Source organism: Macrosteles quadrilineatus, unplaced genomic scaffold, assembly GCF_028750875.1.
Source record: "Macrosteles quadrilineatus isolate MER2022 unplaced genomic scaffold, UCM_ALF_1.0 Scaffold_3__2_contigs__length_128488019, whole genome shotgun sequence".
Taxonomy (NCBI): domain Eukaryota; kingdom Metazoa; phylum Arthropoda; class Insecta; order Hemiptera; family Cicadellidae; genus Macrosteles; species Macrosteles quadrilineatus.
In genome coordinates, this window is record NW_026542596.1 from 107,132,854 (window position 1) to 107,147,221 (window position 14,368).

Here is a 14,368-nt window from a genome sequence, read left to right on the forward strand (position 1 = left end):
CACTCAATAATCTCAATCACTCTCGTTACAGGTGTTCGGATCAGCGTTCACTGGAACAGCGCTGTTCCTGCTGGGACTCCGGATGGTTGGCAAAGTTCAGAAGTTACACGGTTTCGCTCTCTTAGTTCCTGGAATACTCATTGCTGTTAAACTGTACGAGTATTTTTATGTATGAATATAAGAATAGAATAATATGATAATTTCTATAAAACATGTGTTGCAAAAGGGTAAAAAAGCACACAAGCATGAAAAAAGCCTAACAATAAAAAAACCTGTACACTACATGACTTTACAACATATTATTTAGGTTAAGAAAAATAGGTATAGAATTTCTACTATCCATATATAACATAAATGGGATTAAAACATATCAATATCAATTGATGAATGCTGTTGATGATTGTTTGTAGGTTAGCACTGCCACTAGTCACTCGGGAAGTGGTCAGCCTGGTGCTACAGTTTAGCCAACATAACAAGACTGAAGTTGAGGATCTCAGTACGTACGGCTTCTTGTACGGAACCTTCCCCTCGGCTCCTGGAGTCTTTGTGTATGCCACCAGATACGCACTTGATGTTGATCTGGTTAGTACTTGTAACTTATCTGTCCTTCCTTCCCGATCTTTTATGTTCGTCACACAGAAAAAAGTTGAACTGTAGAAAAGGGTTGTTAAATGATTTTCAATTACAAGAAAAAGGAAAAACAAATCTTTACTTCACTATGAGCTGAAAACTGTATTCAGAAAAAGTAAAAAATACGTGTACTGGTAAAATTACTTGCTGTCAAGTGATTCTTGTGACCTTGAAAGGCGACCGGTTTCAATCCTCACGGGATCATCTTCAGGCGGAAATCGTCATCTTCAATTTGTGCTTGTGAACATGTTGATTTAAAAGAAAACATTAAGTCTTTTTTACAAAACACTTGAACACAAAACACGTAAAAATGGCCAATAACTATTATCGATCGGTCAAACAGCAGGCAACACGGAAGAAGAGTCTAGACTCTAGGGTACACGTATTGATCAGTGATTCGGAGACTTAATTCAAACAAATCAAAGTAAAAAATAATTTAACATGCGGGAAATACAAACAGTACAAAGAGGTAAACATAGTTAGTTAAATCCTATCAAAATTTTGGTTCTTTAGTTAAGTTTGAATGCGTCTTTCCTGGTTTTTGTCACTGAATTAGGTCAGCAACCTGACCCTTAGTCTTCTTTCCTATAAACTGTTATGAATAGAACATGAGCTCATCCAACTAGTCTAGTATTTAATTATATAACGGGTGGAAAGACAAATTGTAATTGATATCAATATTACATATTGGATATGTTTATAAACTGAAATTATTGATTCCTTTGTACATGATTGGCGAGTCATACTAACTTGTACATTGACGTAAAAACTGGGGAATTGTTTCAACATCAGCTGCCGTTGCTACTTGCGTGGACAGCACCACTGGCTGCCTTTCTCAGCTTTTAAGTTCGGCAGCTCTCTTCCCCCAGCTCAACATTATTTTAGTTTCAAAAGTGCAATTGTAGAAAGGCATCACAATTATATTTGGATGACCTTCCGAACGTTAAAGTGTTTTAAAGCTGACCTACCTAGTGTCAAAATCAACCAATGTTAAATTTATCGAGCAGTGCAAGACACCGCATGTAGTACACCTGGGCACCGGAATTTGATCTATTTCAACACAAAGGTTTGAGATATGAAAAGATTAATTTTACTTGGTCCTCAAATGTCACAACGCTTTATTTGTTCCCCCACAGATAGCGTGTGCGATGGTGGCCTGCACTTTTCTCTCCGCTCCTCTCATGTTCGCCTCAGCCAAGATGGTCATCGCCTCCAACCTGGACCCTGACCAGTTCATGAAGACGCTGAGTCTGTTTGAGTTTGACATCTCTGTCGTGGCGTCCCTGGCTGCTGTAAGTCCAGCTGTATCTCAAATGTCTTTTCCCTCTTTCTCCCTTGTCTACCTCTCTCTCTCCCACGTCGTCTCTCTCGCGCAAGTTCTCCTCTCTCTATGGGTCGGTGTTTTTTCCGCCACCTGTCTTGTCGCTTTGCTTTTCCCCGCCATTATAATGTTCTACATATTCTTGATTGTGGTGTTTGTATACAATTTAGTAAAAAAGTAGTTCCTGTAATATTATTTGTTTAAGTAGTAATTTGTTTGTTTTAACTAGTCCAATATGTTCCTGAAGTGTAAAGTAGTGTTATGTTTTTGTTAAAAATAAATTATTTTGTGAAATGTTGTCTGTTGTAATTGCATGTTGAATATTAATGGTTAGAGCATGTGAATGAATCTGCACGGTTCTGAAAAGTACGATGCATGTGTATTAATCAGCATGATCCTGAAATCCCCTCTACAATATTTTTTGTGTTAGTTTATGGACAAGTTAATGAGTTTTTTAATGCTTGGTTGCATAGTTTGTTATTGTTATTTGGTCTCTACATCAAATTATCATTGGCTAAACAGATAAGTAATTATTGAGACACTGAATCCATAGAGTTTTCTCACACTTTAATTCAAATTGATCTGACCTTTACATTGTGAGAGAATTTATTATATCCAGCCAGCCAATCAAAAAAGTTATTTAGCTATGTTTAATTTACTTAATTGTTTATTTTGTGTTTATATTGACTTTTGTACACTGAAGTAAGTCTGCGATCTTTATAGACTAGGAGTAGGTTTTTATATATTCTTTAAAATAACTTAGTTGAACAGCCCTGGGTTTTACTTGTTTAAAAAGATGATGTATTCGACAAAATCAGTAAATTACATCATAACAATGTGTGAGTGAGTAGCTCTATCCAACTACGTCAATTTTGATTAGAAAACTAGCGACAGTTTTAACAATGGAATGAAATGTCACATGATCAGTTAAATTAGTGTTTTTATTAGAGTTTATACTTGACTAGCTGGCCCGACAGACGTCGTCCTGTCCTATTGTGGTTTTATGTCACATGCTCGTTCATTTTCAAGATGAGCTCGTTCGCATGGCTCAATCACGTCCTGGTTGAAGTTCGTTCGCTACGCTCATTCACCTTTAGGTTGGAGCTCGTTCGCTGCGCTCACTTGCCTTCAGGTTAGCTCGTTCGCTATGCTAACTCGCCTCCAGGTTGAAGTTCGTTCGCTACGCTCACTCACCTTTTGGTTGCAAATTAGCTGTTCTCATAATTTAAAAATAAATATAGTGCTGCACCCTGTTAGTAAACCTATTAACTTTTTAATGCTATTGAACATCACAGAATCAAATTGTTTAGTTGCACCAGCTGTTAAGATTCTTTAATTCCATATCCATTTAAATATGAGTACTCATAAGGTTAACATGAAAAACTCCAGAGCCACTGGGGCGGAGCCCTATTGACGGATCTGCACCAAACTTCACACCTTGAATAATGCTTAATAATGCCTGAAAGTTTCATTACAATCTGTCGAGCGGTTTTGGAGTCCATAAAGGACAAACATACAAATATACAAACATACAAACATACATTGGATTTTATATATATAGATAAGTCAATTCCAAGTTTGTAGCTTTGTTTTGACAAAGCTGCAAACATGAAGTCATGTTGTGGTCATGAAAAATTTGCAAAATTGTGATCATGTGATCACGTTTTTCCTAGTTTTGACTAGGAATGGACAAGACTGGATTTTAAGTTTGAGACAAGATCGAGAGGAGATTATAGATCTCATTACAATTGGGAATTATTAGTTAACACAATTTTAAAATGGTTAATAAATAACAATAAAAGATAATTAAAACAACAACTGAAGAGCGATAACTAATTATATACTAGAAAGGTTGTTATAAAAAGAATGTAAAAAATAAAAAAAAGCTTACAGGAACTGAAATAGTTATAAAAATCTTAAATAAGAAACAAATTAAATGGAAAAAGATATATTTACAATGTGAAACTGTAATATGTACACTACAACCTAGACTTCCCATGTAATATAAAAATTTGTAGCCAAAAAAACGTGGTGCAATCTGTTGAGATGGGATGTTGAGATACTAATGACAATATTCTGTGTTAAGTGATAAATCAATCAGCTGTTTGCTATGATGTTGCATTGGTTTGAATTAATATTCAACCCAATACCTCCAATACACTGGTAAATTCTGGTGAGATGGTTCTGAACTTCATCTATTTTCTTGGCTTCAAACTTTTATATCACATGGGTAGTCTGTTCTGTGTATTACAACTAACCGTATCACAACAAAAACAGTCTAAAATAGATTATCTAGCGAATGTTGACTTAATGTTACATTGGTGGGCCTAGTGACTGCAGTATTACATCTTCTACAAAAAACAAAACTTTAATTTTTGTTGAAAAAACAAAACGTAATTGCAATTATTTAGCCTATATGACGGCCACGCCCCACTACAAAGAAATGAAGATGAAAGAATTGTAGCTTGTACTGTATATTGTTATTGTTATTTCTGATCTCAGTGGTAATGAGGATTCATTGAGTTGGGAGGAAGAAAAATGAATAGAGAATGGTAATTTTTATTAGTTTTTTTTTATAATCTCATCTTAAAAAGTCTCGAAGCTAACTCAGCCTCACTCGAACCAACAAGATTTTTTTTATCTCGCAAATTTCTCAAAATATTCGAGACTTGTCCATCTAGTCTAAACTGTTACCTGATAGTTGATAAAAAGTGTAGAAGGTTGTTCTTACTCAAGCTGTGTGTAAAAAAACATATCTCTAACCTTGAATTTATATATTTTTTTACGAATTATAAAATTAATCTCCCTTACCAGGTATTTAGTATCTCCTTTTATACATTTAAAATTTCTCATTTCCTTCACTTAAGATAAAAACAGTAAAGGTTTTGTTTTGTTTTCTAAAACTAGTTTGTATAGTGGCTGCATTTTTGAGTTGTATAGATAGAAGTATAATGAGAAATAGTTGTGGATAGAGAACTACCAGTGTTTTATAATCAGTTGGTATCTTTTTCTTTCAAACAGTCATATTACATGTAATTTTTTTGTTGTTGAATGTAAGGAGTTTAGTAAGTCACAAACACTCAGAGCATATTTTATGGGTGTTCCACTGGGCGACAGTGGCGCTGGGGTTACCGATGGGCGGGGATCTAAAAGAGGGTCCGGGGACCCCCGGAAAAATTTTGCTTGTATTAAAGTGAAAATCACACATTTCTACGTATCTTGTAATGAATTTTTTTATTGTTATATTTTCTTGTAAATCGTCCAAATAATCTCACTTAATTACGAATTCTAGAAATATTTACACAATGTTATTTTATAAATATTTTAAAAATCCCAATACATTTAAAAAATTCCAATACATTTAAAAAATCCCAATACATTTAAAAAATCCCAATACATTTAAATGTGAATCATTAAAATAAATATGTCGGCACCATCCATAGCCACTGGGCGACAAAATCTCAGCACTGGGCGACACTGTGTTTACATGTTATTTTATGCCCTGCAAACACTAATAGTGAGTATTTCTGAGATCAATACTCAATGATTTTTCAGGAATGACCAGATTATAGGAAAACATTTAACAACAACTATAATTATTTTAACCACATTAGCAGCAATCATAAGGGTTTCAAACTGAGTGGAAGTGTTAAGAAAATAGTTAGATTTTACTGAAACAGCAATGGGTACTTGCACAGAGGAGCCTGGATGGTAGCTTACTTGCTTACCTGGCTGCACTTAGAGGGGAACATGTTAGCTTTAGCCTTCTAGCTTAGTTGGTTGATAGACATGCCTTAATTACATGATGTTGCTTTAAAGTAATGCCATTAGATGATTTGATGATTGTGCTATTTAATTTACCCTGTATGTTTATTAGCATGTGGAAAGGGATGGTTGTTAAGTCTTATTACCCAAAACGGCCCTTTTAAAACATTTTCATAAGGGCCCCATTCACAATGGGTTTAGATCCTAATAAACTACAGAAGAGTCAGTTACACAATGTTAGGGTTAGTTAAGCTATATTTAGGCTAACTGTTGTTTTTTTGAAATGCTCACTTGTGGCTGTCAACTATTGCTAGTACAGACATGTTTGGCAGAAAACAGCTCAAACTGTTTCTTAAGTCTAGATTCACTGTATAATTCCACTCATACGACACATTTGACATTTCAAACTAATATATTTAACATTTGTCTTAGTACACTACTAAAAAGTACCAGAGACATAGTCATCAATAGAATATCAGTGTTTCCTATCAATTAATTTGGTTGACAGAAAGAGAAGGAGACTTGACTATGAGTGGTTACCTTCAGCTAACATGGGTCTCTTCTATCTTAACATTAATACCAAGTTTCATAAAGATCGGTTGAAAAATTTTGTAGATATAAACACAAAAAGGCAGATATCTGGTTAATGAAGCGCTTTAGGAAAAAATGTCATTCTCAATTTTTTCATTATTTTGACACAAGGAATCACTACATAACATATGTCCCCACATTTTTTGAACACCCTGTAATTTTTAATAAAGGGTGACAATGAATAACAAAACCTTGGTACTTTTTTAACCATTTCAAACAAAACGTTTTTGACAAAAACTTGTTACAGTACCTAGTTATCTTACATTTTCCTGTTAATTATCTATTTATTGAATTATATAACTGCATATTTATTTATTAATTTAAGATTATAAGTATTGTAATCATTTTTTTTAATGGTCTTTGGCCGTTGGAATGTAAAAATAAAATAAAATAAAAATAGTTTTAACAAAACATTTACTAGTTTTAACAAAAAACATTAACCTTATGTTATTTAATATACTAAACTGAAAATTTAATCATGCAAATGGAAATTCGCTTAGTCTGCAGGTTTGCTGCGGCGAGGGTATTTTATTCTAAAAGGAACTTTAAATGTAACATGGGAATGTTTAATTTATAGCTTATTTTCCCCTTTAAACAACAAGAACCTACCTCATGTGTAGATCCCACTCTAGTCCATAGTCTACCTTTTAACTATTTATCTTTGGTTGTTTTCATTATAAGCATGACACCTGTCAAAATGATTGTCACTTATTCTAATGTAAATAGGTACAAAAGAGTATAATCAAAGTTTATAATGAAGTTTATTTGTTTCTCAGACAATGTCTTTTCAATGGTAATCATGACATCAATAGACTATTGTTGCATGCTTTACAGTCTCAGTAATGTTTTGGAGGCTGCTTTGGATTTTGATTTCATATACCATGTCGTCATTGTTGTTAGTTATGAAAGAGTTTGTTACCATTGCATAAGGCCCAGCGCACACGGTGTGACTGTTTACAACTACAGTTTCATCTATTGTGCAATCAGTGGAGTGTATTTAAGTGCAGTTAAGTTGGTTTAAGGCCTTAAGTGCGCTTACTATGTCAGACTCAGAAGAAGAAGACGTTATTAGCTATTATCAATACCGAAGACAGCGAAGAGAGAGCATTGGGTTGACCCTAATTTGAGCAAGAATGTTAGTTCTAGGCTCTTTGTAGCAGTTAGAGAGCTGTCACAGTTGGATAGGACATTTAAATCTTTTTACAGAATAACAAAAGACACCTTTTTGGAACTTACAAGATACAAAATACTACCAAAATACCACCAAAACACCAAAAAAACACCCTGTAGTCTCGTGCAACTGAAATCTGCAACGCAACTGCAATCCCGGGTTGTATGTGAATGGTTTCAAACGTTTTTTGAGATCGCCAACAACGATTTGTGTCGTGTGCGCCTCCCTACTGCAATACATTGCCGAGGTCACTAAACAGTTGTAAAACAGTCACACTGTGTGCACTGGGCCTAATTTTCTGGAAGGTTGGATAATGGATATACTAATCTTTAGTTTTGTTGATTCATAAAATAACCTTATTCCCACTCACATATCCACATTGTAGTAATAATTAAAAGATGTTTCACAAATCATTTACTATTTATTTATAATGCAGTATTTCAAAGCATTCTTTAATCAAATGGAAATAATTTATCGTTATACAAGGGACATTATAAACAAGAATAGGCCTATTTATATTCCTGAAAACTATAACCATCAAAATACTAAAAATCATAGACCACTTACCATTCATACAACTACTTCACTTAAAACTCCTTCACTGCATTTAGTAAACTAATAGAATTTAAATTTAATAGTAGGCTATAGTATAAAATATTAGAATTTGCCAAATTTGATAAAACTGTATAAATAAGTAAAAAGTTCTCTTTATAAGAATAAGAATTCTAATATTATTTAGAAGAATAAGAAAGTACAGTTTTTTTTTTTAATTTTCTCCGTAACATTTAATCAGGGGCGGCTCAAGGAATATTTTTTTGGGTATGCCTGACAAGGATCAAGAAGGATTTTGATCGGGAACAAGGGGTTTGAGCTTTGTGGAGCAAAAAGGGGGAATTTTAAAATTTAAATAAATACCTACAAAAATATGGGGTAGGCCCGGGCCTACCCTTTGGAGCGGCCCCGCCTTTAATTCTACAATTACGCTTCAATATACAAAATTATTTGATTGTTTACCTCTACATGAGACCCTGTCTGTAATTTGATGTATATATAAATGATTGAGTGTTTTGTTCCAGATATGGATGCTGGTTGTTTTCATAGTCAACAAGAGCTACCAGAACATCCACCTGCGGATGGTCATGTACCTCGTTATTTCCCAGGTAATTTGTGGAATATTCCTTTTTATCTTTGGTTTTCAAATTAAACCTGAAGATTTTGTTAGTTTTAGTAATTTCACCGTAGTTAAATTTCAACATTTAAATCACAAATGATAGACTAAAAGATTCACTGGGTATTTAGTTTTTGAAGAAAGTTATAAATAAATTCTGTTAAAATTACTCCTCTGCATTATTCTTAATCATAGACCTTAACTCACTTATAGATTCTAAATCATGTCAAACACGGATTACATTGGAAACTTTGGAATGAAATTTTAAAGTTTAAATACTGCAAGTCTACTTCTAATCTTACTGTAAAATTTAAGGCCATCCTACTGTGTTTCATGTGGGGTTAAACTGGAGTACACTAATGTAAACTAAATGTTTGTCTATTTTCAAAAAAGTAAATGTTGGTGTGAGCTTAACTCTTTGATTTGTAATAGGTACTGTTTTAGAGAAAATTCAATAGGCCACGAACATACAGTTTTATTTTGTTAAATTAATTTCATGTTCTTGCTTACTCACTCCCATGGTAATTTATGATCAAGATGGGATTTGGCCACACCAAAAACTACTCTACCCTCTCTATTTTTTGTCTCTTCCACTTATACGATGTCTTTGATGACGCTATCCCACCTTCTCTTCTTGGGCCTTCTAAATAGTTGTTTCAACTAAAATATATAAACAAGCCCAAATATAGTAGAGAGTCAAAAATCTGAACCAATTTGGGCAAATAACTGCTTTGTTGCAATCCAAATTATGGCAATGACTCAACTAATTTCAACTTTCACAGGCGTCCAAAGAATGTCATAATCACTTCATCAGAAGGTCGTAGATACACATATTGTACTATTACATACAAACATGAACATTGCTATGATAAAATAAAATGGTGCATTTATAACGGGTGACAAATAAAAAAAATGGATCTTTCCACAATTAAAAAGGAAAAGGAAAATATCATTAACCTAAGCCAAAATCCAAGAGTAACTAAAGATAGAGCATTAAATCAGTTATTAAAAACTAAATAACTTTTTGATTAGCATTGTTTGTGTCACGGAAAGTAAATAAAAGAAACGTCTTATAACTCTTAAAACATATATTTACGCTTATACTGTTACTTACAAGACGGTAAATATAAAAAAATATGGTAAGTGTTGATCGATTTCGATTAGACACTCCAATCATCATCAGACCCAATAGGTGAATGACAAGAATCTTGAATGGCGTTCCTACTTATATCCTATTGGCTACCGGAAGCACCGGCCAATACATATTTAAAAGTACAACTGGAGTCTAAATTTACTTGTTCATTAATCAGCTTATTTCTATTTTTACATTGTCCTTATAAATATACAATTCTTCCCAATCATTGATTACATATCCTTTCTTACAATTCTTTAAAATACATAGACTATACTCCATTTTTCCTATTGAGTGGCCATTTTGTAACAGTTGTTGTGCGACATTTGATCTTTCCGGTTTGTTGTTCCTCTACCCAGATATGTGGTTTTTGAAGCAGTTAACCAAGTTCACAGTCTGTCCACTGTACAAGCTATCACAATCGTTACATTACAATTGATTTTATAGATGCCCAAAGTCAATAGGAAGAAAGAATTGGACATGACTATAATATTATGGTACAAAACCTCGTCAAGTAATCCAATTGTTGATTGAGGTTAACAACCTACATGTTTCGCCTTAAATACGGCATCGTCAGGGTTACAAAAACAAAGACATCGATGTCACACGCACACAATAAATATGAACGGATTAGTGGACGTTCAGATTTTTCGGGGGTTCGGATTAAAGAGGTTTTACTGTACTTAGTTTTCCTATTTGATGTCTAAATCAGTGTTCCAAATTTCAGTCATCTATGTAAATGGGAAGTAGGAGAATTAGTGAGCGAGTGAATGGGTGAGTGAGTGAGTGAGTCAGTCAGTGAGGGCTTTGTATTTTATCGGTATAGATAAATTACATGAGAGGACATAACCTAAAAATAAAAATACATTAATAGATAAATAAAAATAAATTGGGTTGAAGTAGAAAATATGAGAAAATGCAATTATGACGGTAGCATACATTATAAGTGGCTCATTCTACTATCTTCTTATTGCGATTTCTACTTCAGTTCCATTAGTCACTGTTACTGCTGAGGGCTGCACATACCTCACTTCCAAATCGATTCCTTCCACTTATTTATTTACTGAACAAACATTTTCTGTTGTTGAAATTCAAACTTGTTTCTTCAATATAAAAATATGAAAATTCAAAGTTTGAAAACACAATGATAGCAAAATATCTACTCAAATAATAAAAAATATAAATCCAAACTGTCGTTACCTGGACTGCAGTAACTGTTTGGTACCAGATGTGCACATTACACTTCTCAGATGTCAGACATATGGTTTCTATTTAATTGAGCGTATGAACGACCAACTGTAAAACATTAATACTGTAGTTTGCTGTATAATATATCCATAAGAGTTCTAATACAAGGAATCCCAATCCTAATACTGTATATAATGATAGTCAAAGATATAATTCCACAAGAAAAAACTGTACAATTTTGGTATTTGTACACATTTCCGAGCTTATAAGTTTATAATGTGACCCAGAAAGCTGAAACTTGGCATACTTACATAAAATTGGACAGGGAAGAGATGGAAGTCAACCGATTTTTCTTTTTAGATTTAATTATTTTCTTTTTTGATCTAATTAAACCCTTAAATCGCCCCTAATCACAAAAAAGGAACACCAAATCAAATTATACTTCTAAACAGCTGTTACTTATTTGTTTTTAATGTTTACACTTATTGCAAAAGTCAGGTTTCACAGAACGAGTATTTTAACGAGTTTTGTGACTACGGTGATAGTGTTCGCTCGCCCTGAAGATGGCTAACTGTTATGTGGCCAAAACGTCGGTAGTTTCTGTACATAGTGTACATAACCTAAGGACGCGGTCGAACCCTGAAGTCTAAGACTGTATTTATATAAGTGACGACCGTGGAAGCCTATCCATGAAGTTTACAATATTCTGCATAAGGATAACATGGGGATTTAAAATTTAAATTTTTTTTTATTTTCTCCGTAACCAATAAGCGTACAAAAAACTTTACCATACAAAATTATTTGTTTTTTTAAGCTCTTGAAAATCGTCTAAAGAGAATTTGGAAAATTTAGTGTTTTGTGGGTCAAAAATGAGAAAAACCAATTTTTACCCCATAAAACCTCGTTGCCATGGTCCAATCATACTGGTTAGCAAACTCATTCAAGGTTATCCTATCATACACCATCAAGCTAAATTTCATATATTATTATGTAATATTACTCAAGTTATTGTGTTCACGGTCACATATCCTTCTCTACATATCAAACCAAAGAAAAGCCAATGCAAATTATTTTAATGATAGACTTTTTGAGGAAAGAGTAGAAGAATAACCATGTTTCCGTTTTAATACCTCTTGGCAGCTTTTTGTTACTGTAACAATAAATGTTTGACTTCTTTAACTTTGTTTGGATTAGGCCTAGAAATATTGATGTTACCATTGTTACCAAACAAGGAGATCAAGGATGATAAGGAATCACGGTTTTAAATTACTCACAAACCCCTGACAGGTTATTTACCACTGTCCTTTTGTAAAATCTATAAAGTTGTTTGGCTTATCACTTTTATTTCAACTAAATACTGTATCTTATCATTTGAATAAATGAATATGGGAAGTTACGATGTACATATATATTTAATGAGGGTGGGTGATTATTAGGGATATTAGAATGTATAACGGTATGGATTATAAACTTAGAAAAATTACGTTCACTACTAGCTTACTAGCGTGTTTACTTTTTAAATTCCTTCTACAGGTGACAAAATAATTTTCTTTTTTCAAATGAATGTTATTTTAACTTTACAGATACTTCAAAACAAACTTTGTTATTGTTTTTACTTTTATTTGTTTACTAATTTATTTAGCAATTAATGCAGTGAAATTGATAGGAAATTGAAAATGACAAAAAATTGATGGGTGAAGGGACGATTTATTTAATGATGTCAGGCAGGACCATGTCGGCATATCAAATTTTTTGTTGTTAATGCAAATGTCATTTGGTGTGGTATATCTCTAGAAAACTGTCCAATGAACTGCAGGGTGTCAGTATAAACCAAATCCGATTCATACCATATACCATACTATCCCAGTAGTACTACTGTATAATTAAGAAACTTGGGCCCTGACCCAAGAACCGAAAAAACTTATTGCTGGGTTTGAGAATAGAGTACAGAGAAAATATACGGACCAGTTCAAGATAACGGCGGTTGAGATACAAAAGAACAGAGAGCTAAGAGGAATGTTTGAACACCTGCATATATGGGTGCTTTCCAGAAGTAAAAAGCTCGGATGGATAGACTATGCGTAGAGGAGAGAAGATACTTCAACTTTTAAAAATGTATTCCAAGGAGTACCACAAGTAAGACGACCACTTGGAGGACCAAGCAATGAAAGACTTCTCCAGACTGGGATCAACATTACATGAGGCAAGGGATAGAAGAGAATGGGAGGCCAAAATTCTCTTAAGGTTTCAGTGGCCACTGAGGTAAAATAAGGTGCTCTTATAATAAGGTATGCAATAGGTGATATGTAGCTACTGTACTTTAAACCAGTGAGTGTGAGTTGACCGCCAATCCCACTTCAAGGCTTTTCAAATCAACACAATCGCTGTTTTATTGTAAAAATAATTGGATTTAAAGTGCATATCGTATAGGCGTAGTAATCAAATGAAAGAAATAGGTGGTCACGTCATATCTGATAACAATTTAATTTTCTCCATTAAAACTGCCTGAATGTTTCTTTGTACGTGTAAACTAGCTGTTGTGAGTTATATTCAGTTTTAATCGACTACTTGATTCCCGTATGTAGAACGGGCCAACAGCTAGTAATCATTTAAATTTTTATCAACAGATGTTTAACAGGGAAGTCAATAAAAAAGAACGAAAGAATTATGTTAAGAAGGTTGGAAGAGTTTGCAAAGCCCATGTACTTTCTGTGGTGCCTGTCAGTGGCAGGTCGCCTGTTATCAGTAGTGATAAGAGTCTCACTGATATCCAATATTATGATGAATATGATTGAATATGGTTTTTGAACATGAATATATTTTTTAAATATATTTTTAAATATTTGACTTTTGATATGACTGGACTAACAATACTTTACGACCAGTCTTAAACCAGAATTTGTTTTTAATTGCTTTGTTGTGTTAGTAATTGTATATTATTTTTGGTACAGTACAGTCCCACAAAGTTGAGATAATTTTGATCAGAAGAGTGCTAAGTTCGAGGTGTAGCGGGTGCTTAGAGAAAAGCACTAACAACAAAAACGGGACATCAAAAAATGTTCTTTTTACAATATTTATATTTTACTATACGGATAATAAATGTACAAAAACATAACAATAAAAATACGTAAACCTCAACTACTGAAGAAAAGAAAATGCATCTTTTTTTTACTCAATGGTCAGATGAAGATGCTGTTAAATATTTGTAAAACTATGTGATATTCAATTTTCTTATGAGATTGAGATAAAACTCTGAAATATGATGGCTTGTCTACTGGCTGGCACTCCAGCCGTCAGAAATTGTGATTCTCGTCTCCTGGTCTAAATGTCCTCAATTAGGGCCAAGTCCAAATGGTCAATACAATAACTTTGTAATTAGTGAAACTGCAGAATTTCATCTGT

At 33.5% G+C, this 14,368-nt stretch overlaps 1 protein-coding gene across 4 annotated transcripts in view; it reads left to right on the forward strand.

The window, feature by feature from the left end:
- The window catches only part of LOC128988669 (integral membrane protein GPR155), a 58,378-nt gene that overhangs the window by 20,158 nt on the left and 23,852 nt on the right, over positions 1–14,368 (forward strand). For all 4 annotated transcript variants that reach the window (XM_054410180.1, XM_054410182.1, XM_054410183.1 and 1 more), the window contains exons 6-9: positions 32–153; positions 411–582; positions 1,767–1,922; positions 8,555–8,638. In XM_054410180.1, coding sequence (XP_054266155.1) covers positions 32–153; positions 411–582; positions 1,767–1,922; positions 8,555–8,638 — 534 coding nt within the window. The remainder of the gene's footprint in view (positions 1–31; positions 154–410; positions 583–1,766; positions 1,923–8,554; positions 8,639–14,368) is intronic.